This window comes from Pleurodeles waltl, chromosome 6 (assembly GCF_031143425.1).
Source record: "Pleurodeles waltl isolate 20211129_DDA chromosome 6, aPleWal1.hap1.20221129, whole genome shotgun sequence".
NCBI lineage: Eukaryota > Metazoa > Chordata > Amphibia > Caudata > Salamandridae > Pleurodeles > Pleurodeles waltl.
In genome coordinates, this window is record NC_090445.1 from 364693541 (window position 1) to 364717410 (window position 23870).

Consider the following 23870-nt stretch of genomic DNA (forward strand, 5'->3'; position numbering starts at 1 on the left):
TCATCTCTACTGGAAAAATACAACCTTTAAAGTAAAATAATGTCTTTGTTAATACAAGTGAAAACCAGGCAGTTAAATTTGAGACCAGGCAACTAGGCCAAAGTCTCTGCTAAATTTAAGCTAAGCATATAACAGTTTCAACAAGGAAATCATAGAATACATTTGCAATTATGACGGATTACTACATTTGTCAATTCTTCATGATTAATTAAGCTTGTTTATAATAATGGCGACCTACCCCGTGGACACAATTTCCCACGTACATAAATTTTCTTTGCTAAAATCACACTACCTTATACGATTTTGATTATATGATATATGATTATTTGTTAGACCTTCTTTTCTGCGTCATCAACCTCACCCACCCACCCTAAAAACAACCGATCTCTCCACCGCACCCCTAAAAACAAAACTACCCCAATCCCCCACAAACAACCCAAAAACGAAACAACCCTGACCCCATCCCCAAAAACCAAACTACCCTGAACCCCACCCCCAAAAACATGAACTACCCCGACTCACCCACCCCTCCCCCCAAAACCAATCTACCCCGATCCCCCACCCCCAGAAAACAATCTACCCGGACCCCCCACCCCCAAAAACCAATCTACCCTGACCCCCCACCCCTACAAACACTAAATACCCCCCACCCAAATAAACAAACTATCCTGACCCCCACCCCAAAAAACAAACTACCCTGACCCCCCACTCCCAAAAACACTAACTACCCCGACCCCCCAACCCTTCAAAAACAAACTACCATGATACCCCACACCCAAAAACAAAAGTACCCCAATCCCCCAGCCCAAAACAAAACTACCTTGACCCTCCACCACCACCCCTAAAAACAGAACTGCCCTGATACCCCCACCCCTAAAAACCAGAACAACCCCGATCCCCCACCCGCCCCTAAAAAAACAAACTACCCAAACCTCCCCCACCCCTAGCCCTTAATCCATCCCCCACCGCTAAAGACTATCCCCCAACCCTGTCCCAGCCCCACTTACCTGACCACGTCATCTCCCGATACACTCTCCCTTTTTCTCTGCCTTAACCACGCACATGAGTGCTTAAGGCAGAGAAAAAGGGAGTTGTTGTTAATGCAAGCATAGTTCTGCTTGTGTTAACAATGTAGGTCATTGTTCTGGAGACGTTGTTCCAGATGTTCCCCTCTGGGGCCCCCCTTGGCATCTGAGATATTAAAATGGTATTGTCAGCAAAGAGTAGTGCTCGTAAAGGGGAGCCAGTAGCCTTGGAGAAGCATGAGTGCACTTCATTCACATACAATGAGAATAAAGTGAGCGCCAGCGCGCGCCGCTGCCTTACCCTTCTACTGACTGGTATAGGATCAGTTACTTCAACCTGCGAGCCCCATCACACGCTAGCATAATTACCGTGATGTAGCCTAATAATTTGTGATAGGAGATCTTCAGGTACATTCAATTATTTTTGCGAAGCCCACAATGAACCCCTTGGTACGAGGTCAAATGCTGTTTTGGGGTCAATAAATTCAATATAAAAGTGAACTTAACATACTTCCAGACCATGCACAAGAATCTAAACACTTGGTCAATTGTACTCACATGTAGCTTGAAACCTGCCTGATATGATGTAAGTATTCTGTTTTCCTTCATCAAGGTACCCAATCTATTTAAGATCTGTTTGGCATACACCTTCTGTAAAACATCTATTAAGCGATTTGGCCTGTAATTTGCAGGATCTAGTTTACTTCCTTTTTTATGGATTGTAACTATTTCCGATCCTCTCTATGTGTCAGGGATAGGGGCACCAGAAGCGATTGCATTACAAAGGAGATTCACATATGGCACCAAGACTTCTTCGATGTGCTTTAGCAAGTCACCCAGGATCTTATTGAGGCCTGGGAATTTGTTTGATTTAATTGCCTTTATTGCTGATTACTTTTCTTTCAGAGTAAAAGGGACCAAGCCTATTAACCTGTTCTCCTCCCCACCTTCATTATGATCCAAATGGCCTTCCTGATTAACTTCTGATGTCACAAAACAATCACCTGTCCTATTCTGATCATGGTAAGGTTTATCTGCATGTGCAAACAATTTGAAAAAGTACCTGGTCCAAGTTGCAGGGTCTATATGGTGATCTGTGTGAACACAGGCATCTTTACTACAGTGGGCTACAACCTTCCAAAACATTGCACTATCTTTCCTAGTATCCGCTTCAACTAGATCTTTCCAATTTGCTTCATCCCATTCCCTTTGCGCTTTCATCAATATACTCTGCCCTTTCTTCTTGAATGGCCATATTATTCTTGGTCTTAACCACTAGTAAAAGATGCTTCTTTGCTTCTGTATACACTTTAGAGTACCAGGGGTTTGACCAATTCTGTCCCAGCAAATTCACTTTGCTAGTACACATAGTGGTTTTCGTTATCTTATCTATTAGGAGATGATGGACAGGCATTATCGGGACGCTGGAGGGTAACCAACCCACATAAGAGGAAAGCATAGCCCAAAAGCTGGATACATCCTAGCCAAGGCGGATAGCTATACCAGTATAGTGGGCCACCTGATCTACCTGCGGTTGGTCCGAATCAGTGGCTGCACTTGCTTTACTCCTGCAGCTTTAGGGCCAGTAATTGAAGAGGCTACCACTCAACTTTAGGAACAGGGGATTATGATCACTTTCTTGTCTATTTTTTACTGCAAAATGCCTAATCATTTCCCAATACCCTGCACTGAATAATATATAATCTAGCTTTGAAAGGCCCTCCCCCTTTTCATATGTGAATGCACTAGGACAGTGGTTCCCAACCTGTGGCCCGGGGACCCCTGGGGGTCCGCGAAGCCTTCTCAGGGGGTCCGCGAGAGCCTAGAAAATTAAAAAATATTAACCAATTTTGACAAATTAGGTCCTCAGCTTCCAGTAATGACTCAGGCAGGGGTCCCCGGATTCCCATGATGATTCAGTGGGGGTCCCTGGGTTCCATTAAGGTTAAAGTGGGGGTCCACAGAAATCAAAAGGTTGGGAACCACTGCACTAGGACAATCAGGTTCCACCCTGCCATTACACGCAAGGAGGCCATGTTCTATTGTCAATTAAAATAGCTGCATAGAGGTCACAGATACCTTTACCTATTCGTCAGGTGCGCTAAAGGACCTTAGGAAAAGAGTAGGAGAGGGCTGCTACATTTGTCCCAGCGATGCGAGGGAGACATGGTCCTGCCCTAGATGTGATTGGACTCTGGAAAAGCCTATGGGTCCTGACTCAGATCAGGCAGAACCCTCCAAATATAATGTGAGGATTCAGCTAATAAATTGCCGCTCTCTGCCAGCACACAAACTAGACATAAATCTCTTGCTGAGCGAGGGGGCACCAGATGCCCTCTTTTTTGACAGAAACGTGGCTCCATGATGGTTCAGGGCCGGCTTTAGCTCTTGTAGTACCCAAAGGGTATGTGATAGCAAGAACCGATAGAGATAAAGGGAAAGGAGGGGGAATAGCAATTATTTTCAAACAAGATTTTCTTTTTAACTATAGTCCCCTTGACCTCGAAGGGTGTGAGGGAATGATTTTTTCCATTACCTTCAATCCTACGTTTACATTTACAGGAGTACTACTCTACCGCCCCCCGGGGACTTATGATGAATTCCTGAACCTATTACCAGAGTGGATGGCAAGCCTCATTTGCAATAGGCCGAATTTTACTTTATTAGGAGAATTTAATATCCAAGTTGATAATTTAGAACTGATGGCAACTAAGCGGTTAGTGAATGATCTGGAAGCTCTGGGATTGCACCAATTGATCAGAGGCCCCACACAGGAGAAAGGGCATACTTTAGACCTGGTGTTTAGTAATCTTTCATCGTTGGTCGCACTACCCCCTACCCCTGTAGCATGGTCCGATCATTTTTTAATCACCTTAAAGGCTAATATAACTAATAGGTTTGGACACCACCTCCACTCCAACAGTAAGATTAGGAAGTGGAATAAACTAAAGACAACAGAATGGGTCAATTCACTGAATAGAAATAAAAAATATTTTATGAGGGACCAGCAGCTAGACCCTACCTCTTTTAATGAGTGGATCTCTGATAGTCTGGACAGAGTGCTGCCCTATACACCCCTCTCTGGGCAAAAGAAGGGAGGAAAGGCTCCCTGGTTCAATAACCACTTAATGACATTAAAGAGGAACTGTAGGAAGATTGAAAGGAAATGGAGGAAATCACTAAAGAAGGAGGACAGAGAAGAGTACAGAGGTTCAATTAGGTTGTACCAGAAGGAGATCAGATTAGCCCAAGCGACCTTTTATGGAGATAAAATTGAAAAGGTGGCAGGATCTCATAAAGACATTTTTGGTGTGCTCAAGGAGCTATTGTATATTCCTGCATGCCCGGAAGCAATGGAAGCTTCAGAAGAACATAGTAACAATTTTGCCTCCTTCTTCTTAAAGAAGATTGAGGTCATCTATGAAAACTTCTCAGGGGAAGTAGGGGGAGAGAAGAAGGAAGGTGACAATGTTTTACAGAGTTTTCTTCCCATCTCCGAGGAAGGAGCTTTGGGGCTCCTCAGTAAATTAAAATCAGGCTCTCCACTTGATCCCGCACCTCCCCATATTATTATGCAGGGAAGAGTAGCGCTAAATCCGGTAATAACCGAGCTGTTAAACAGCTCGCTAGAAAGTGGGATGGTGCCGGACTCCTGGAAACATGCAGTGGTCAAGCCCCTTCTAAAGAAGCCTAATCTAAATGGAGCGGTCTTTAAAAACTACAGGCCTATCTCGCTCCTTCCCATGATGACAAAACTTATTGATAAGCACGTAAATATACAACTATCGCGCTTTCTGGAAGAACATAAGATTTTGCATATAACTCAAATGGGCTTTAGACCGGGACACAGCACTGAATCTGCCATGATTGCGGTTACGGAAGAAGCGAGAAAACGAATGGACTCATCTTTGAGTCCCACTCTGTTCAACATTTACATGTCCCCCCTAGCAGAAGTCATAGAACCCTTTGGGGTATCCCTGGTGTCATATGCGGACGACACACAGCTGCTGGTTTCCTTCTCCCCCAATAAGGAGGCGGACAACTCGGCCTTGCCTGCCTGTCTCCAAGTGATTGCTGCCTGGATGGCAGAAAGCAGGCTGCAACTCAACGAAGAAAAGACAGAAATTATGTTTTTAGGAAAACTGGCCAACCCTGCTAAAAATATAGGACCAGTAATACATTTAGATTACTTACCCCCCCCCCCCCCAAAGCTCAGATTAAAGCCTTGGGAGTTTGGTTGGATCCCAAACTCACCATAGAACATCAAGCCAAGAGAACGTCAGCCACCTGTTTTGGGATTCTTAAGCTACTAAGGAAGATTATTGGTCTGCTTCCGCCATTGGCCAAAAGATTGGCCGTACAAGCCCTGATTTTATGCAGATTAGATTATGGAAACAGCCTCTTTTTGGGATCTCCAGGTTATGTGGTTAACAAACTACAGGTGGTACAAAATGCTGCAGCACGTCTGCTCTTTAATCTGCCTAGGACCACATCAGCTAAAAAAGCTCTGATTGAACTGCACTGGCTTCCAGTGGCAAAAAGGATAAAGTTTAAGGCTCTTTGCTTCTTCCACAGAGCTCTATATAAAAAGGATCCTCATTATCTAAAATCATTAATTTCACTATATACACCCACAAGAGTTTTGAGATCGGCCTCTAAAGCCCTGGTAGTGGTACCCAAAGTAAAGAGAACATCATGGGGAGGAAGATCCCTGAAGTACCAGGGAGCCAGACTTTGGAACACCCTACCCACGAATATTCGCATGATGAATCAGGAGACTGAATTTAGGAAGGCCATTAAAACCTGGCTATTCTAAATTCTCCTAAGTTCCCCCTCTCCAGGTAAGTTTGAGATTCCTCCAGTATGTTCTAAACTTTTCAAACTGATCAGCGCTACGAGGCCTCCGGGTAGCTGGCGCTATATAAGTCTCAATAACATAACATAACATAACAATGGTACAGCAGGCCCTGGGTCAAGAGAGGGAACACCTCTAATTCCATCTTCCTCCTCCCATATTGCTGCAAACCCCAGGATTGGCTCATAATTGCACTTAAAATCTCCCTCCACAATGATGGTAGTCTTAGGATTCAGAGCGCTAAAAGCTATATCAAGATCAGTGACCATGGGAGATTCAACACTAGACTTTCTCGGCCTGATGTAAACATTAAAGAGACAAACTTCCTGTCCATACTGCATCTTTACCCCAATTCCCAATATATCCGTGAAGTCTATTTCAATCAGTTCTATGGAGATTGCAAACAAGATTTTAACCCGTACCAACAACCCCCCTGATGGTCTGCATTTTGAGGAGCGGATGGCATTAATATAAAATGTCCTATATCCTAGTTTATTCAATAGCTCTAACAGCCATGTCTCTTAGAAACGTCAAAGCTGGAATTGATCTACATATTCCTGCCAATCCAGGTCCATCAGTTTGCCTTTTAAGTCTGGTATATTACAAGAGATCAAAGATACAAGATTACTTTGAGTTTCCTTTCATTCAATAGGCATAGGCGGACTCTCAATCACTTCACTAGATATCCCTCCACTAACTCCCACATTTAATTGGTTTACCTGAGTCAGACTAAGGTCTATCATTTCAAGTGGTCACTGGCAATCAATGCTTCTTATGTGGGCGTAGCTACAATCCTCTATTGGCAGGCTGCTTAGTCTATTTGTGGACTGAGGGTTCATCAGAGATGAGGTATTGGCTGATGAGCTACTAGCGCTCGGTAAGACCCCATCTCCCTGAGATAAGCCCGCCGTTGGATTTTTTAATTTAAATCTAATCACCCGCCCTGTAGTCACAGCAGTTCTCAGGTCCATTGCAATTAGCTCTTCTGCCAATGTCCTAGTTTTCATTGGCAGAGCTATCCTATCCAGTTCCCTGTTTTTTGGTGATAATCACTCAACTGAGACTATATCTGATCGAATGACCGAGAGGCATTGTCGCTCATGTCTGATCCAGTGAGTCACCTTATTTTTCAGTGACTCCTCATCCTCTACATTGTTGGGTGAGAATTTGGGGACATTTATTATAAATAGTCTAAAACCTCTGTGTATATGTTCATGCCTGGTAAAACCCGGTCAAGCACTGATATTAGGAACCACCCAAGTTAGGATTTAATTGGGATCTCCGACTACGGGCTGCAAGCTCTTCCCTTTCATAGTCATTCAAACAATGTAAAATAGACTGAGGTAGACCTCCCTTTTTCCCTACACTATATATATATATATATATATATATATATATATATATATATATATATATATATAGATAGATAGATAGATAGATATATATAGATATATAGATATATATAGATATATAGATATATATATATATATATATATATATATATATATATATATATATATATATATATATATTCTCCATGCTATATAAATACACCCTAGAGTAGGTTGTCTGCAGCACCACTCTCCACAAGAACAGTGGTAAGTGAGAAGGGTGTTGATAGGCCTCGACAGGACATGTAGGCCAAAAACTGTAGAAAGGCAGAACTTGTAAGCTTTACTCTGCTCTAAGAAATGTGCTAATGGTTTAACCTGGTCTGAACCAACAATGTGGTGTGCTGCTGCACCCTGTAGGAAAGCTTTCTGAGAATATGTTTTTCCCTCCTATTTAGATCCTTCCTGTGCTTCTTACAATTGTGCGTATTGTGCCAAAGTGGGACAACAGCATCTACCTTTAGGCAGACTGACTCCCACAACCTTACCGAGCTGCATGGGAATGGGTGTGCCACAAGTCTCTGAACAATCGGTTGTCTTAATTGATTAGCTCGTCTGTAAGCTTCCAAAGACACAGTCTGCATTTTAGCCAGTAGATTCTATCCCCTGCAACAAATTTCCTGTTCGGCTTTACTGCCAGTGTTTGTGTACTTTTTCCATTTACTTATCATGTATTTTTCTCTACCTATTCTTCTCACCCCGGACTTGCTTCATCGCATCAGTTAATCCTTATATTCCTTCCAATTCATTTCTGACTGTCTTCTTTTTGTAACTATCACACACTTTCTTACTCTGTTGCTTTTCTCTGCGTTCATCTCATTATTCTGCATTTTCTCTGCTTTTAGTTATTTTTCAGACTATCCCCTTTTTCATTTTTCTTTCCATTTCTCTTTCCTCCTTCTTATTTCCTCTTCATCTCGATTTTCTCCTGCTTTCTTTCCTCTTGTTTAGTCTTAACATATTCTCCATGCAAACTTCCTCTCGCTAACCTACACATACCCACATATTCTCTGTTGTGTTGCAGGAGATTTTGCCCTGATTGATTCCAGTGGGAACCCAAACGGCTCTGTCCATCTGAGTCTGGAGTGGAAGTTCCCATATGAGCCTCCTGGGGAGCCAACTGTGAAGGGGCCACGTCATGTTGACAGCATAGACCAGAGACCCCTTGAGGCTCTCATTGAACAAGAGAGGGGGCTCCTTCAGAAGGAAGGAGGTCTTAGGTCTGGCATTCTTGCACAGGTAAGGAATGGCTGGGCCATAGCAGAAGGAAAGGGTCCAGGTAGTGAAACGGGTTTAGATGCTGGGAGGTTTCAAGGTAAAGCCTCCAATGTTTTATGAATGGCACAAAAAGCATATTGGCAAATGAGGACAGTCAACTGGAATGCAAGGTTGGGAAAGGATTGGATTGTCTCGGGTAATAACAGCAATGAGCAGATTGTTGTCGGGTGTTCTGATGACTCAGGCCACTGGCTAATATGGGTTCCAGAATTTCAATCAAAGGGCTCTCATGACTTTTTAAATCGCTCGAGCATAATAAATTGATAAAACCCATGCCAGGGCTGGAACATGCTTCATCAGAAGATATCCTATCAATTACTTTTTTACTGGCAAGAGGGCAGCAGCATTTGGACCTCACCCTTGTCACCTTCACAATCTTATAAATATTTGGGGCTAATAATAGATGCACGTGCTTTGTTTGCACCCCAAAGAGAGGCGATTAAGGAGAAGGTCCAGGTGCTTAATTATGCTCTCTAAACGCACTCTAGGTCCATTTATGGCCATAACTTGAATCCTTTAGATGAGATAATAAAGGTTAAATTTTTACCAACATTGTCCTATGGAGTGAAAGAAATGTTAGGAGCTGAGGCCACACTCCTGCACAACTGTTTGGTGAGATCATATAAACAAACATTCCAGCTGCCCAGATGGGCATCTCCAGATCAGGTGAGTTTGGAGCTCTTACTAATGAAACAGTCATTTGCGAGGATAGCAGCGTTTGTTAAGAGTTGCTATAAGCCGAGAACTGCCGGTGAGGGCACGCTGGCCGATTTAGTCTGGTTAGAAATGAATTTGAAACGAGAGAATGTGGTCTATAAAAACTAATTGGAGGAAAGAACTGAGTTGCTTGAGCTGGGCAACCTGTGGAATCGCAGTATTTCTGTTACAGCTTTTAAACAGGCAGTGAATACATCTGTTAAGCTGCAAAGCAGGGTAGTCGATAAACAAGTGGCAAAGCGATCCTACGGTTGGCTAGTTTTTAAATCATACACCAAGAATCACCTCTCCTGGAAGCCATTAATAATTTCAAAATAAAAGAGAGATTCTTGGCACTGAGATTGGGGGGTATCCCTGCATTAGATCTTTGCCCGAAATGGAGGCAACGGGATTCTTCCATGGATAAGAAATGTTGCTTATGTTATCGTGCAGATGAAACATTACAGAACATTATATGCATCTGCCCTGCCCTGGCCACTCAACAAAGAGGACTGTTGAAAAAAGAAATGAACAACCTAAGAATCAGGTCATGTCAGGCAGCTCTGATGGAGTCACTAGATCCAAAGAACACAATGTTAAACATCAGATTGACTCGGTTCCTAGAAATATTTAAGTCGGCCTTTAAGACCATGAAAAGACATTAAGCGGGGATATGAGATTGCAATTTGGTGCTTTGATAAGATATGTTATAGGTACTTGCATCTGATGGGCTGCTAGGGTCCTGGATGCTCCTTAGGCTCCTGTTCCATCAGGGAAGGTACAAGTCAGCAGCTCATTATTATCCTTTAGCCAGCAGTCAGTAAATTAAAATACTGCTAATTAACATTAGTTCAGGGCAGTGCGTGATAATTCTAAGTGGGCTGCTAGGGCCATAAATGCTTTTGTGGTTTTCCATACTCTCAGGCTAAGTTGCTCAGTACCACATTATTATTTATTGGGCATTGTCTCAAATATTGAGATGCTTAGTGTGCATTATTCGTGTATTTTGCACATGTTACATTTTTACAATTTTATTAGTAATATCATTATTTTTTATGTAAAATGTGTTATTGGTGCTATTTGTATAAGATGAAATATTGGGGCTTCTGGGACTGTTTTAATTATAATTCTGTTAGGTATGATCCACATTTATTAAATGATTTCAGGTTGACCTCATGTCTAATATTTTCATCTTGAAACAATTTTATTGTATGTGTGGTTTAATTAATGTTTATGGCTTAACTGACTAATAAACTGATTTATTCATTTATTCAAAACATTGGCAGAAGTAATCCAGAGTATGAGTTAAAAGGAGCATCACACTACATTCCCAATCTGATAACTCTGGTCAGCTACATCACAACTGACCAACCAACACACTTTCAGGAAACTAAAGCAAGGAGATGATCACGGCACAAAACTGTTGAATACGCTGACTTTGACTTCGAGGGCAACAGTCACCTATTGTCATTTCTGGAATTTCATAAAATATGAGCTATTCAGACTAGCGTTTGAGTAGTCCTCCACATTGTTGGCAACAAGTGACTAATATCGGATAGGGTTCGTGACTCGTAGTTAATTGGACTCCTACTACATTACAATCATGCGTTTGCATTTATGATGCTTGTAATCACCAAGTGAGTGCCAGTAAACAACCTTCCACCCCTGTCTACTGGGACCACATGCCAGCGTGCCTCAGATTGTGGATGTTTCGTGGGTAGCCTTAATCTTGACCCACACTCCCTGGTTATTATTTGCCTTATTCTTCCTACAAGGACAACCCCCTGTGAGTATACAATTTTTGTTTACTGGCATTCTCTTGGTGATTACAAGCACCATAAATGAAGTAAGTCATGGACTGCTTAACTTTTAGTTCGCTTGGCTGTCCCTCAGTCCTGATGAGACCCGTCCACCCTTACCTCTAGTCCCCCAGGGTATCCCTCAGTCCGGATGAGACCCTTCCACCCTTACCTCTAGTCCCCCAAGCTATCCCTCAGTCCCGATGGATAGCCTCCACCCTTACCTCTATCCCCCCAGGCTATCCCTCAGTCCTGATGGATAGCCTCCACCCTTACCTCTAGTCCCCCAGGCTATCCCTCAGTCCTGATGGATAGCCTCCACCCTTACCTCTAGTCCCCCAGGCTATCCCTCAGTCCTGTTGGATAGCCTCCACCCTTACCTCTATCCCCCAGGGTATCCCTCAGTCCGGATGAGGGCCTTTTACTCTTTATTGGTCGAAACGTCATTTAAACTGTTTGCAAACAAACCCTCTGATACACCACAACACTGTTTGGTTAAGCAACTCCGTGCCTAATCGAATAGGATGTCTTTGCCTGGCTAATTGTTTACCAATGTACCTACAATTTTCACCACTTGTTTCACTTTGTGTTTGGTTGTGGTTGTTGCTCCCCTGGGAATCACCTTGCACATGTCTTGTTTCCAACATTGACTACGTAATGTGAACTGTGTGACTTACAATGTAAATACATGTATATTGTTATACTGGAAACCTGCTATCCCAATTGCTATGGTACCACTCCACTATTGTGGCAGTAATTTGTGCTGCATATATTCTAGGATTATTTTAATAGAATGAATTGCAGTATTTTTCGCTGTATATATTTCAGAATTGTCTTTGGAATTAATTCTATGTGAACCATTGTTCTTGCTTGCTTTCACCATAGCCTTTGGGAACTGTTTCCAGATAAGAATTTAAGGACATTTAATCATATATCCTGTAGGTTGCAGGATTGAATGATATGGAAGGTTAAGATATGATAGATTTAATTCTCCAGGTAGCATACGAATGGGTGTCAACAAGCAAGGCTGCATGATGAATTTAGCGTGTGAGGCATGGATGATACCAATGAGTGAAGCAAAGAAAGGTAGAATCCTGGATGTCCTCTGTTCTTTAGTGAGGAATTTTTGCATAGGGAGTCTGCCAGGATAGTGGCTGACAAAGGTGTGTGCTTCTGTTGTGCTAGATGATCAAGCCGTTTTCATGGGGGTGGGCTCGCAAACACAATTGTTAAATGTCGCACGGATGCCACTGTCCTGGGTGATATGAGTGATGAGTGGATGTTCCTTTAAGAAGTGCCTCTCAAAATAGGTTTAGATATTTCAGGCATCAGTGATTACTACACCGCTGGAATTTTCTAAGTGGATAATGGCATACTTGTTAGAAAGCTGTAACTCTACCGTCGACGTCCCATGTATTGCTTTCCTTTCTCGTTTAACCTGCATCTGAGGCTCTCGCCCACCACACTCTTGCAATAAGCCTTAACATTCTCATGCTCACTACCCGTTGAGAGGCAAAGCCTAAAAAGGAGGTTCATGGAATTCAGTGAGCTTGCACAGGTATCTGGTTCCTTTGTTTCCAGGGTCAACAGTCAAACTTGTTATCAGGATTGCCCAGTTGCCCCTGTGTTTCCTAGCCCCAGAGAACAGGCGTGACACTTGCCATGAAGAATCACCCTTCTCTATTGTCTTCCTGAAAGACAAAAGGGCTTGAGTTGCCTACCATTTCCTGCCACCACCCAAAACATTTGCCTGTGGTTATACTATATAAATATTTGACTGTATATATCCTCTGCTTCATTGGCTATTCTTTTATATGCTATATATGCAATGTTTTGTTCATCTATAATCATTAGACATTTTAATTATCGGTGTGTCTGTGTTCCTTATTTCCATGAGCTTTTATGCATGTTCTACGGTGTAATGCATATGTGTGTAGGTGCTGGCATTTCCTGTAGTTAGGGTATGCCAGTGCTGCAGGTTTATGCTGTCTGTGATCTATCTAACTTAGTATCGTCATCATGTATGTGGTCTAGCACTTCATTCACGCTCTTCCTCACTTCTATGCAGGCCTATGGAGGAGACACTGAGCAGCGGATTGCCACTTCTGGCTACAGGGCGAAAAGGGCATCCAACATCAGAAAAGTTACCTTCTATGAAAGGAAGCCCAATGGAGGAGATAACAAGGTGAGTGTAGAAGCCTGGCTGAGAACTAGTCCCCTACACTGCTTGTTGGGGCTGGTAGCTCATCCAAGAAGAGGTGTCTATCCTAGTACCGCCAGATGGGGCTCCACGAAAAGCCGGGGTGCTTAAGGCAAGAACTGTAAACATGGTCATTGTGGGCTGTGAAACTACACTAGATGTTCTGTAGATGGAGGATGAAAGCTAGCTAGGAATAACACTGGAGTCTGAGCAGATGTTCAAGAGCTAGGGTTGTAAAAAGGGAGAATGTAGCTAAGGATTAGGTTCCTGGGATGCAGGTACTAGAGCTCAGAAATACATCCTGAAGCAGGAATGCATATTCCAGAGCAAAGGGTGTTAGAGCTAGAGGACATATTCCAGACTGAAGAGAGGTAGGTCTAAGAAAAAGTAAAATCAGAAGGAGTAAAAGCTCTAGAGCTAGACAGAATCAGAAACAAAAGTCTGAGTAGATATTCTGGTACTAGAGGTGCAGGAACTGAGCACTGATCCAGTCTGGAGTCAGAGCAGAGACTCCAGAATGTGTACTTGAGCTTTGACTATGTAGGAAGTTTAGCTGCAGCAGAGGCTCCACTGCTAGGGTTCATGAATTACCAAAAGGATCGAGATCTTGAAATCAGTGAATTTGTCAGCTGAAGCTGTAGAACTGAGGAGAAAGAGAACCTCACACCATTGTGGGTTTTATTATTAGAACTGAAAATAAATGAAGCATTGGCATCAAAGCAGATATTCTGGAGGTTAGAATTCTACCCAAGTATGGTCTGGAGCAAAGTAGAGGGCTCAAAGTCAAGAGCATTAGAGGTGAGTTGTGGTGACCAGAGCCAGAGAAGAGGTTCTGCAACTGTAAGCACTACAGCTTACAAACAATTGTGCATTGGTAGAAGGGGCATACATGAGATAGGGTATGAGGAATGTGCGATTGAAACAGAAAAATTGTGAGGTAGGTGTGGCAGGGCCTATGACGAGTAATGGCTTGGCCAAAAGCATATCTTCTACTGTTTGGGGATCCTAGAGAGGAGAAAGAATAGAGTATGGAACCAAAATCGACCATCTACAACAGGTGCTACTAAAGCTAACATATAGTAGACCCTAGAATCTCAACAGTGGAACCAGGGATTTGTGTACTAGACCTGACAAGCAATAGCAGAAGTAACAACAATCAGGTTACTGGAGCATAAGCAAAGCAAAAGTCCTGGAACTTGAGGTTCCGGAGGCAGAAGTGAATTTGAGGCTGTAAAAAGAGCAATAATTTCACTACTGGGAGTCCAGAAAAGAGTTTTTTGAAACAATAAGGTTAGAAGTGAGTATAATTAGAGCCTAAAGGCAGACTATTGGACCCACAAATGTATAACAAGTTCATTTATTTTCTGTTTCGAAAATAAGATCCAGATCTAATTTTCGATTTGTTTAAACATTATGGAGCTGTGGTGAGAAGTGCCATTGTAGTAGGAGTTAAGGGGGAAAAAGAGGCAGAGCAGAAGGTCTGATCTCTATCTGTCCCTGAACAAAATATCTGGATTAATCTGGGACCAGCAGTGAAGCATCAGTAAAAAGATGCACAAGAACAAGGCTGGCAGAGGTGAGGGAGGAGTAGATCAGGGAAGGAGAAAGGAGCTCAGAGAAGATCCTAGGGTCTAGAAGGTCTGGGAGTAAGTACGTTTGCAGTCACTCCAGAGCTGGATCTATAGGTGCAGAGCAAAGAGACTCATCAGAATAGGCTTTTAGTTAAGGGTAAGCCAAACAAAGCTCTTCTCACTCTGGAACGGGATAATTTTGAGTTATACCATGGTTGGTGTCAACGCTGGAACAGCAGTGAAGTTCCACACTGGAGCAAGGACTGGTGGGAGTATTGAGGAGGCAGACAGGAAAGACCATGAAAGATCAGGTCTGGAGAGGAAATTTTTGAAGGAACTTATCATTTGCATCTAGGTCTAGGGAAAATGAAGATCTAGAGGGGGTGACTCTGTTAATTTTGGAGACTAATGGCGTGCAGGTCCTTATTAAATATTGATTTCACAGAATGCTAATGCCTCATACTGTACTGATGAGTGGTTGCAAACTAGAAAACCAGGAACACTATGAGACACATTTTCATAGCCAAACTGGTCTGGAGGCATGAAAAACATTCCCTAATCTTTGAGGAGCATGCACAAGAGGTCAAAGAATAGGCAGAGAAAGAGGGCCAGGCTCTGCTAGCCTTGGAGCCGAAAATGAACTGGTGTCAGGAAGGAGATAAAAAGGGATGGCTAAGCACTTAAGAAACTTAAGACAGAAACAGATAAACAATGAGGAACCACACTGTGACAAGGGCAGCTGGGGCTAGGAGAAGTGACCTGGAGCTGATGTTCCCATGCAGGACTGCTAGGTCAAGCTCCCATGCAGAACTGCTAGTTCTAGCTCCCATGCACTACTGTTACGCCACACTCCCACACCTTTGCAGGACTTTTAGGTGCAGCTTCTATGAAATACTATAAGGTAGAACGCCTGTGCAGAACTCTTAGTTCATTATCCCAATAACAACTTTTTACGTGGCACTCCTGAGCAACCCATGCAGGACTGTTAGTTCAAGTTCCAACCAAGGACTGTTAGGTCAAGCTCCCATGCAGGATTGTTAAGTCAAGCTCCCATAGTATTGTTAGATCGAGCTCCCATGAAGGACTGTTAATCAAACTCTCATGCAGCACTATTGGTTGAGTTCCCATGAAGGGCTGAAAGATCTGTGCAAATGAATCCTGGGGCATTTCTATCAGCACTGGAATTTGCACTAAGAATGTGCAGCCATCTTACATGTAAGTGAAAGAAGTAGCAAATGGTGAGCCAGGGCACCTGGAGTACTGTCATATTATGTTCACTGATTTATTCAGGCTGTCTGTGTGGGCTGGGGGAATTTATGACAAGTGTTTCTCTATTTGTTTTACTAAGCAAAGCCAATCAAAGGTAGTAATGTAGTCTTCTCCTTTTCCAGAAACAGAGCAGGACAATTGCCACACCTGGAGAGCCTTCTGCGAGCCCACAGGTGAAGAGTCACAGAAAGAAAATGAAAGTGGACACTGTCAGGGAGGCAGAGGAGGAAACAATGAGGGTGCCCAGGAGATTGGATGCTCCTGCTGGTGTCAGTGTGCTGGCCCAGCAATCTAGTGCCCATGCGGCCACACCTCATGCCAAGCATCAGCATTACTCAGTTGGAAGATCTGCTAAGGGGGTCACAAAAGAGGTGAGTACTGAGGGATCCAGAATCCAGTGGGATGAGTGAGGGAATCTGCAGGTATTTAAACTGGGTGGGACTTCCACTTCGGTGTGTTCAGGAGTGGTGGCATTTCCCATGTTCATCAGAGCTAGAGGTCTCTTATTGACAAAAGATCATCATATTTCCTCTGCAGTCAGAAACCTAATTTATCAGTGTAGTTCGATATTCCCACCCCTATAACTGTGTGAAGTCATTGGTGGCTTTTAAGTATTCATCTGCAAATTTCATAACTAGGCAAGTATATAGACAGAACAAAATAAGGATTTAACAGGTGAAACATATTGATGAAAAAGTGATACTTGAATACCTCAGTTTACACCCCCGGCTCATCTCTTCATTCGAGTTTGACTCTATTCACCATCAATTGAACACTGAGAAAACAGATGTGCCTTTTTCAGATGCCCAGCATGGGACCCAAACTGACGACAATATAGAGGCCAGTGATGCAGTGTAGAGTGCATTATCCATGTTCAAGAGCAGTAGAGAAAAGACTTATGCCTTATGAAATGACTTAGGACCTAAGATCCCCCACTAATACAAAGGATCCACAACCTTCAATATAGTAATAGTTGAAAGTCGAAATCGATAGGTAACAGTGCCCTCTATGTTTTCTAATGAACATATAGCAATGAAGCCATGGTCTCCACTTCTCTAGCGAGGACCACACACCATATTTAGACATCCCCACCAGGTAATCGGCATGTCTGTGCTTTCAGCATCAGCTACACGAAAGCCATTGAGCTTTGCTAAACAAGTGTGATGGTTAACATGCCTGGGTGGTAAAGATGTTTTTATTTTCTGAAAACATAATATACTGAAAGTTTTCTCTCCTTGTTTACGGTGGCTATTGGTCACCCTGCCATAAATTGCGAATGGCCATTATCACTATGATGTGTCGGCCCAGTGGCAGCTTAGCCTGCTGAAGCTCCACCAGCTTTTCCCTGAGACTAAAGGGTGTGAGTGAACCACAAACGTGGTGGGGTGGCAGTATGGCTCATTTATGGTGCAAAAGACATCTAAAGTACTGTTGCAGATGGTTGATTTCCCATTATGTGAACATGTAGAATCAGTTCTTTGAAAAAACTGAGGACCCTATTATGGCATTGTAAGCAAAAGATCCAACAAAATGGTGTTCAGTTGCTTCCTTGGAGCTCAGGTACATGAATTGACTAGTTTTGGGAAAAATGTCTTGCTTCACTGTTGTGGCCTGTGGAAGGTGTCAATAGACTTGGTCTGGGGGCCGACTAATCTGCACGAGGGTTTTGAGCATTAATGAGCATGCAATACTTCTGTATTACTTCTGTAATAAATCTTAGGCACTTCCATGCGAATCTACTAATAACACTCCATTTTTGAGTGAATTCTGTCAGGGTAGCTGGGCTCGCATGATAGCTTGGCCCCTCACAATACAAACAGTGGAGTATGTAGTGCTAAAATATGTTAATAAACACAAAAAGTGTGGTGAAGAAATACATATTTTGAGGTTATTACCTCTTTAGTTACAGCCAACTAGTTTCAAATTCTGGTATGTAACGCTTGGTTGTAGGTCAAAGAGAAGATTTTTCTTTATGGAAGAGGTGATCTCACACACTTAGTCATGTCATGCTTCATCATTGTCCACCTCTCCCCACCCTAGTAGGGCAGTACCACCAGAGAGGACTCAACTTCTTGCTAAGATGAAATTGTGTCAATGTAAAGGAATATACCCTACATGCAAAAAACTCTCAAATAAATTAGCAGTGAAAAACTATTATCCTAATCTGGTAGGCAAGCCAAAAAAAGAGCTCTGAACAACAATAAAGGACAACTACTCGAGGCTTTTAAAAAACCCACAGTGTTTAAACTTATCTGTGTCTCCACTTTCAGTCCTCTATCTAGCCAATTGCAGAAGATCATCAAGAATAAATGGAGAATCCTGGTAACAAGAGGCCTTCCTTTCGAACAACCCATGCACTCCTTCAAAAAGGCCAACAGTATTAGGGATTTGCTAGTGCACACATGCCCACAGGAAAGGAAAAATCCTAACAGCCAAAAAACCCTAAGGAATCTTCTGCCTCCAGTGGGCCTCTACCCATGTGGGAACTGTAGTGTTACAAAAAAGACAAAATGCTTTGATCTTGAACTCAAGACCCCATGGGAATTGAGGACCTTATCTAAATGCAGTATCAAAAATGTGATTTACATTATTAAGCTCCCTTACAATCTGAGACACATTGGAATGATCACAAGACCTGTAGGGACATGCATATGTGAACATGGGAGCACAATCCGATGCAAACGGGACTCAACAAGGCTTACCAATCATTTTATTACTAAGAACCACAGTGCTGATGATATTGAATGGTACGTAGCTGAAAAATTCACACAAACATGGCAGGGCATGACTCAACCACTATTATGGTTTGAACAAAGGTGGGTGTGGAGGCTTCATACTGATAGAAATTGTCTCAATGATGAGGTCCCCTGGTTTTCAATACAGAGGTAAAGCCTTTTTCTTTTTAAAACAAATAGCGCACAGGCAGGTTGTTGTAGCTGCGACCACAAGTACAAGCATGCAACCTTTGTTAAATGCCACCTTAGGTGGCTACAGTACTGGAATATTTCCAGTACAAAGGCGTGAGGTCCTTCCAGAAATATGCTCTATCCCCTCCTGTTGGGTTGCTTGATTGTCTGTGGCCTCCTTACAGGTCTCTACCTTACTGTATTAATACACTTTAATGACACACCAGCACCTGTTGACACTGGTTTATTGAGACCTTCAGCCCCAGTACGTCATGAATAAAAAACAAAACAGTATTAAAAGTGAGTCAGCCGGGCTTCCCTTGGTTTATTCTCAATGAATATCTCAGTTACCAAGAAAAAAACATTTTTTACTGTTCCTCCTTCCAGTGTTTTAAGTCTCTAATCTACACATATCTTCCCTGTCAAGACATATCTTCCTCTAGAAGATAGGCATGGTGGACCGCACGGTCCTGGGCAACCCTGGGGATGATATGCTTAACATAACTAATGTATTAGTAATTAATCTTTGCCTCCTTCATCAATGGAGGAGACAACATTTCCCATGATCCTCTTCTCCAATGCGCCTGGAGAGACACGCCTGAAGTGCCAGGTCAGGACGTCTCCAACATTTATCCTCTGACACCACGGGGGCCTTGAACTTACTGTTTCCGCTGCACCATCATTGTACAAGCGGCTGGCAGCAGACACAAATAGGTGGAGATACATGATATACCTTTTGAGTACGTGAGTAATTTGTACAGGTTTTCCTGAGTTCATCTCTTCCCAGCCAGCAGTGGTTCTTCATGGTTCTTGCAGATGGAGACTTAGGTCGCCCCCGCCCCCAACACCACCAAATACGTTTTCATAATTTAGTAGTGACCCAGTGGCACATAAGGCTGTTGATAATAAGATGTGAGGGCTTACTTGTTTATCTTTGCCAGTGCAATTTGAGGTTTTTTTGCACAACTACAACGTTAACAGGCAGAGTTCTTCTATGATCTGGATTTCCGGTATGGGGTACCATAGCGTACTCTCTTCCGTGTCAGATAATTACCAGGGCATAGCTGTTTGGTAAACAAGATGCAGGCATCCCTAGCTAACATCCCCGGTGCCACAGAAGGAACTAGACTGAACAAGTATGTTAGCAATTTGTTAGTTCCCCTAACTGTGAGACACTATTATGTGAATCTGTATCCTCTCTTACACTGTGGTTTTCCCATTGGGCTTGGCACCTTACAAGTGATGGTTTCAACGTGACAAGTGAAATATGTAATTCTCTTCTGTGTATATGTGTTTCTGCCTTTTTCTCCTTAGTGTGTGACTACAAAGGACATCGACCTAGCCCTAGACCAGAAGCCTCTACCCCTAAAGTTTAGGGTAAGGGATTTCACATTTATAATAAGGGCTATTCATTTTGTACTAATGTGAGCCCTTACTTGTGACCCAAATTTGGATTTTTATAGCAGGCTTGTGAACTGGAAGTAAACAAAAACCTGCATTAGTTTAGAAAATGAGATTTAGCACTTTAGAACGCAGGGTTTTTAGCACAACTATGACACTGGTGCTTGCAGTGATTTACAGTGATTGGCACTCTGCATGCTCACGTTTGAATGTGAAATTGAAGAAAATTTAGAAGAAGTTGATCTTGCTACTCTCATAAAAAAATTATTTTATCTTTTCCCGAACAGGTGCCGTTTAGGTTAATTCTCACTCAGGACTTGAGTGTTTATGTTTGTTCAATAATTAAGGTATGGTGTTATTACACCTCTCCAATTAGGGATCCATAGCCCTGAGGAATGCCTCAGACCAGTTTAGGCTCATAGTGAGGGCAGAAACATGATGGCTCCTTTACGATGGCTTGAGTCATCACTCTCATAATTACCGTCTTCTCTTTCTTTTAATCATACCCACGTACACTACTATTAAAGGTAAAATATACCGGTAGTCTTGGAGTTATTTTTAACTCATCTGAATCCCACCCTTTGTCCAGTAGTTTTTTAAATATAAGAAATCTCTTTGGTGCAGGTTTACCAAGAGGTCGAGTCCACCCTGGTGGTACTGCCATACTAGGGTGGGGGGAGGTGATCAATAATGAAGCATGACACGACTAAGGCCCATATTTATACTTTTTTAGCACCTCATTTGAGTCATTTTTTTACGCAAAAGCGCTGCAAACATGCAAAATACAATTGTATTTTGTAAGTTAGCGCAGTTTTGCGTCAAAAAGCAAATGCAGCGCTAAAAAAGTATAAATATGAGCCTAAGTGTATGAGAACACCTCTTCCATAAAGAAAAATCTTCTCCTTGACTTACAACCAAACGTTCACACCCATACCAGAATTTGGAACTGGTTTGCTGTAACTAAACAGGTTATAACCTCAAATTATTGCTTTCTCCTCCACTATACCTTTTGTGTTTATTGACTATTGACTAGGGAGGATGTGTGGTGGACTGGTACCACTCTCTCTCTCAGTGTGGGTCACGTGATAAAATATTTTAACTTGTTATTTTCGACTCTGCATGGGCTACACCCTAAGGCACCCATACTTAGTTTTAATCTTAAAATGCATAATTTTGTCAGCACCGATAATTTTTACAAAGTATACATTATCAGGTACTTCCTTCTTCCAAACGTCCTGAGGAGGCCCAGACTATCAAGGGCCAAAACGCATCAACATTTCCTTTTGGAGGAGTCATTCAATCTTGAATACACTAAAATAACAATTTTGAACACATACCCAAGACCTAGAGGACAGGATTGTGCTCCATGTGATACCATTTGAAAAGACTACCTCCTTTGTGGACTGCATAATAAATAAGAATCGCAGCCACATTGTTCAGACCATTTGGAAGATTGAAGCAAGATTCTAGTTGTTACATTTATATTGTTGTGAATATATTTTGGTGAGTGTTTTCCTTTTTCTTTTGTTTTTGTGTTTAACTTCATGTTTATTTTTGAGAGAAGTGAAGATTATTATGCCACCAATGAGTAAAATAAATCATGTACTCTAAAATCAAATGTAGGAAGTTGGCTCTGTATATACTATCTCAAAGTGAGAGATAGCGTGCACAGAGTCCAAGGGTTTCCCTTAGAGGTAAGATAGTGGCAAAATTAGATAATTCTAATGCTCTATTTTGTTGTAGTGTGGTCGAGCAGTAGGCTTATCAGAGGGTAGTGTCAAGCATTTGTTGTACTCACAGAGGCAATAAATGAGGAACACACACTCAAAGACTTAACTCCAGGCCAATAGTTTTTATATTGAAAAAAATATTTTCTTAATTTATTTTATAACCACAAGATTCAATATTTGAAGTAAATACATAAAATGCAAGGTACTCCACACAGGTAAGTAAGGAACTTTGAATTAGAGCAGTAACATACACAGTTTTAGTTAAAATGGCAATAAGCTATTTTAAAAGTGGACACAGTTAGAAAATCAACAGTTCCTGGGGAGGTAAGTATTGGTTAGTTTTTCAGGTAAGTAAGGCCTTTACAAGTTCAAGTTCCTGGGCATAGGCAACCCACTGTTGGGGGTTCAAGGCAACCCCAAAGTCACCGCACCAGCAACACAGAGCCGGTCAGGTGCAGAGGTGAAAGGAGGGCCCAAAACACATAGGCGCCTATGGAGAACAGGGGTGCTCCAGTTCCAGTCTGCCAACAGGTAAGTAGCTGCGTCTTCGGAGGGCAGACCAGGGGGGTTTTGTAGAGCACTGGGGGGGACATAAGTAGGCACACAAACATACCCTCAGCGGCACAGGGGCAGCCGGGAGCAGTGTGCTTAGCAGGCGTCGGGTTTTCAATAGGAATCAATGGAGGGACCCGGGGGTCACTCTAGCGGTGCAGGCAGGGCACGGGGGGCTTCTCGGGCCAGCCACCGACTGGACTAGGCAGAGGGTCGCCTGATGGTCACTCCTGCACTGGCGTTCGGTTCCTTATGGTCCTGGGGGTGCGGGTGCAGTGCTTGGTCCAGGCATTAGGTTCTTTGTTCCAGGCAGTTGTGGTCAGGGGGAGCCTCTGGATCCTCCCTGCATGTGTCGCTGTGGGGGTTCAGGGGGGTCGTCTCAGGTTACTCACGAGGTCGTAGTCGCCCGGGAGTCCTCCCTGCAGTGTTGGTTCTCTGGAGCTCGAGTCGGGGGCGTCGGGTGCAGAGTGTAAAGTCTCACGCTTCCGGCGGGAAGAGTGAAGTCTTTGAAAGTTGCAAGAAAGTTGCAAAGTTGTTGCTGTTTTTGAACAGTGCCGCTATTCTCTGGAGTTTTTTGATTATTCGGGTTCAGGGCATTCTTCTGAGGCTTCAGAGGTCGCTGGTCCCTGTCGGATGCGTCACTGTGCAGGTTCTTCGAGTCTGGAGACAGGACGGTAGGGCTGGGGCCAAGTCAGTTGTCGTCTCTGTCGTCTCTGCAGGGCTTTCAGGTCAGCAGTCCTTCTTCTTGTTGTAGGTTGCAGGAATCTGATTTCCTGGGTTCTGGGGTGCCCCTAAATATTAAATTTAGGGGTGTGTTTAGGTCAGGAGGGCAGTAGCCAATGGCTACTGTCCTGGAGGGTGGCTACACCCTCTTTGTGCCTCCTCCCTGAGAGGAAGGGGGTACATCCCTAATCCTTGACGTGCAGGGCTATAGTAAAGGAGGCAAGCTCTGGGTGGTCCAAAGATGCCGCCATTACAAGAGGGGGCGTAAGCGGGCTTTGTGGTCAATGCGTTTCATGTCTAGGTCTTTAAAAAGGGGAAACAGTGGAGTACTTGATGGGAGGGACACTAAATTTCTTAAGAAATTATTTTTAGAAGCCTTTATTTCTTGGGCTTTGGCATAGCCCCAAAGTTCAGCCCCGTAGAGGGCTGAACTTACTGCCTTGGTTTCATATATCTGGATTGCGGGCGTTTTGG

General features: G+C 43.0%; 1 protein-coding gene across 1 annotated transcript in view; it reads left to right on the forward strand.

Moving 5' to 3' along the window:
* The window catches only part of RPGRIP1 (RPGR interacting protein 1), a 224866-nt gene that overhangs the window by 146746 nt on the left and 54250 nt on the right, over positions 1-23870 (forward strand). The window contains exons 18-21 of the mRNA XM_069242083.1: positions 8296-8510; positions 13113-13229; positions 16207-16455; positions 20305-20367. Coding sequence (XP_069098184.1) covers positions 8296-8510; positions 13113-13229; positions 16207-16455; positions 20305-20367 — 644 coding nt within the window. The remainder of the gene's footprint in view (positions 1-8295; positions 8511-13112; positions 13230-16206; positions 16456-20304; positions 20368-23870) is intronic.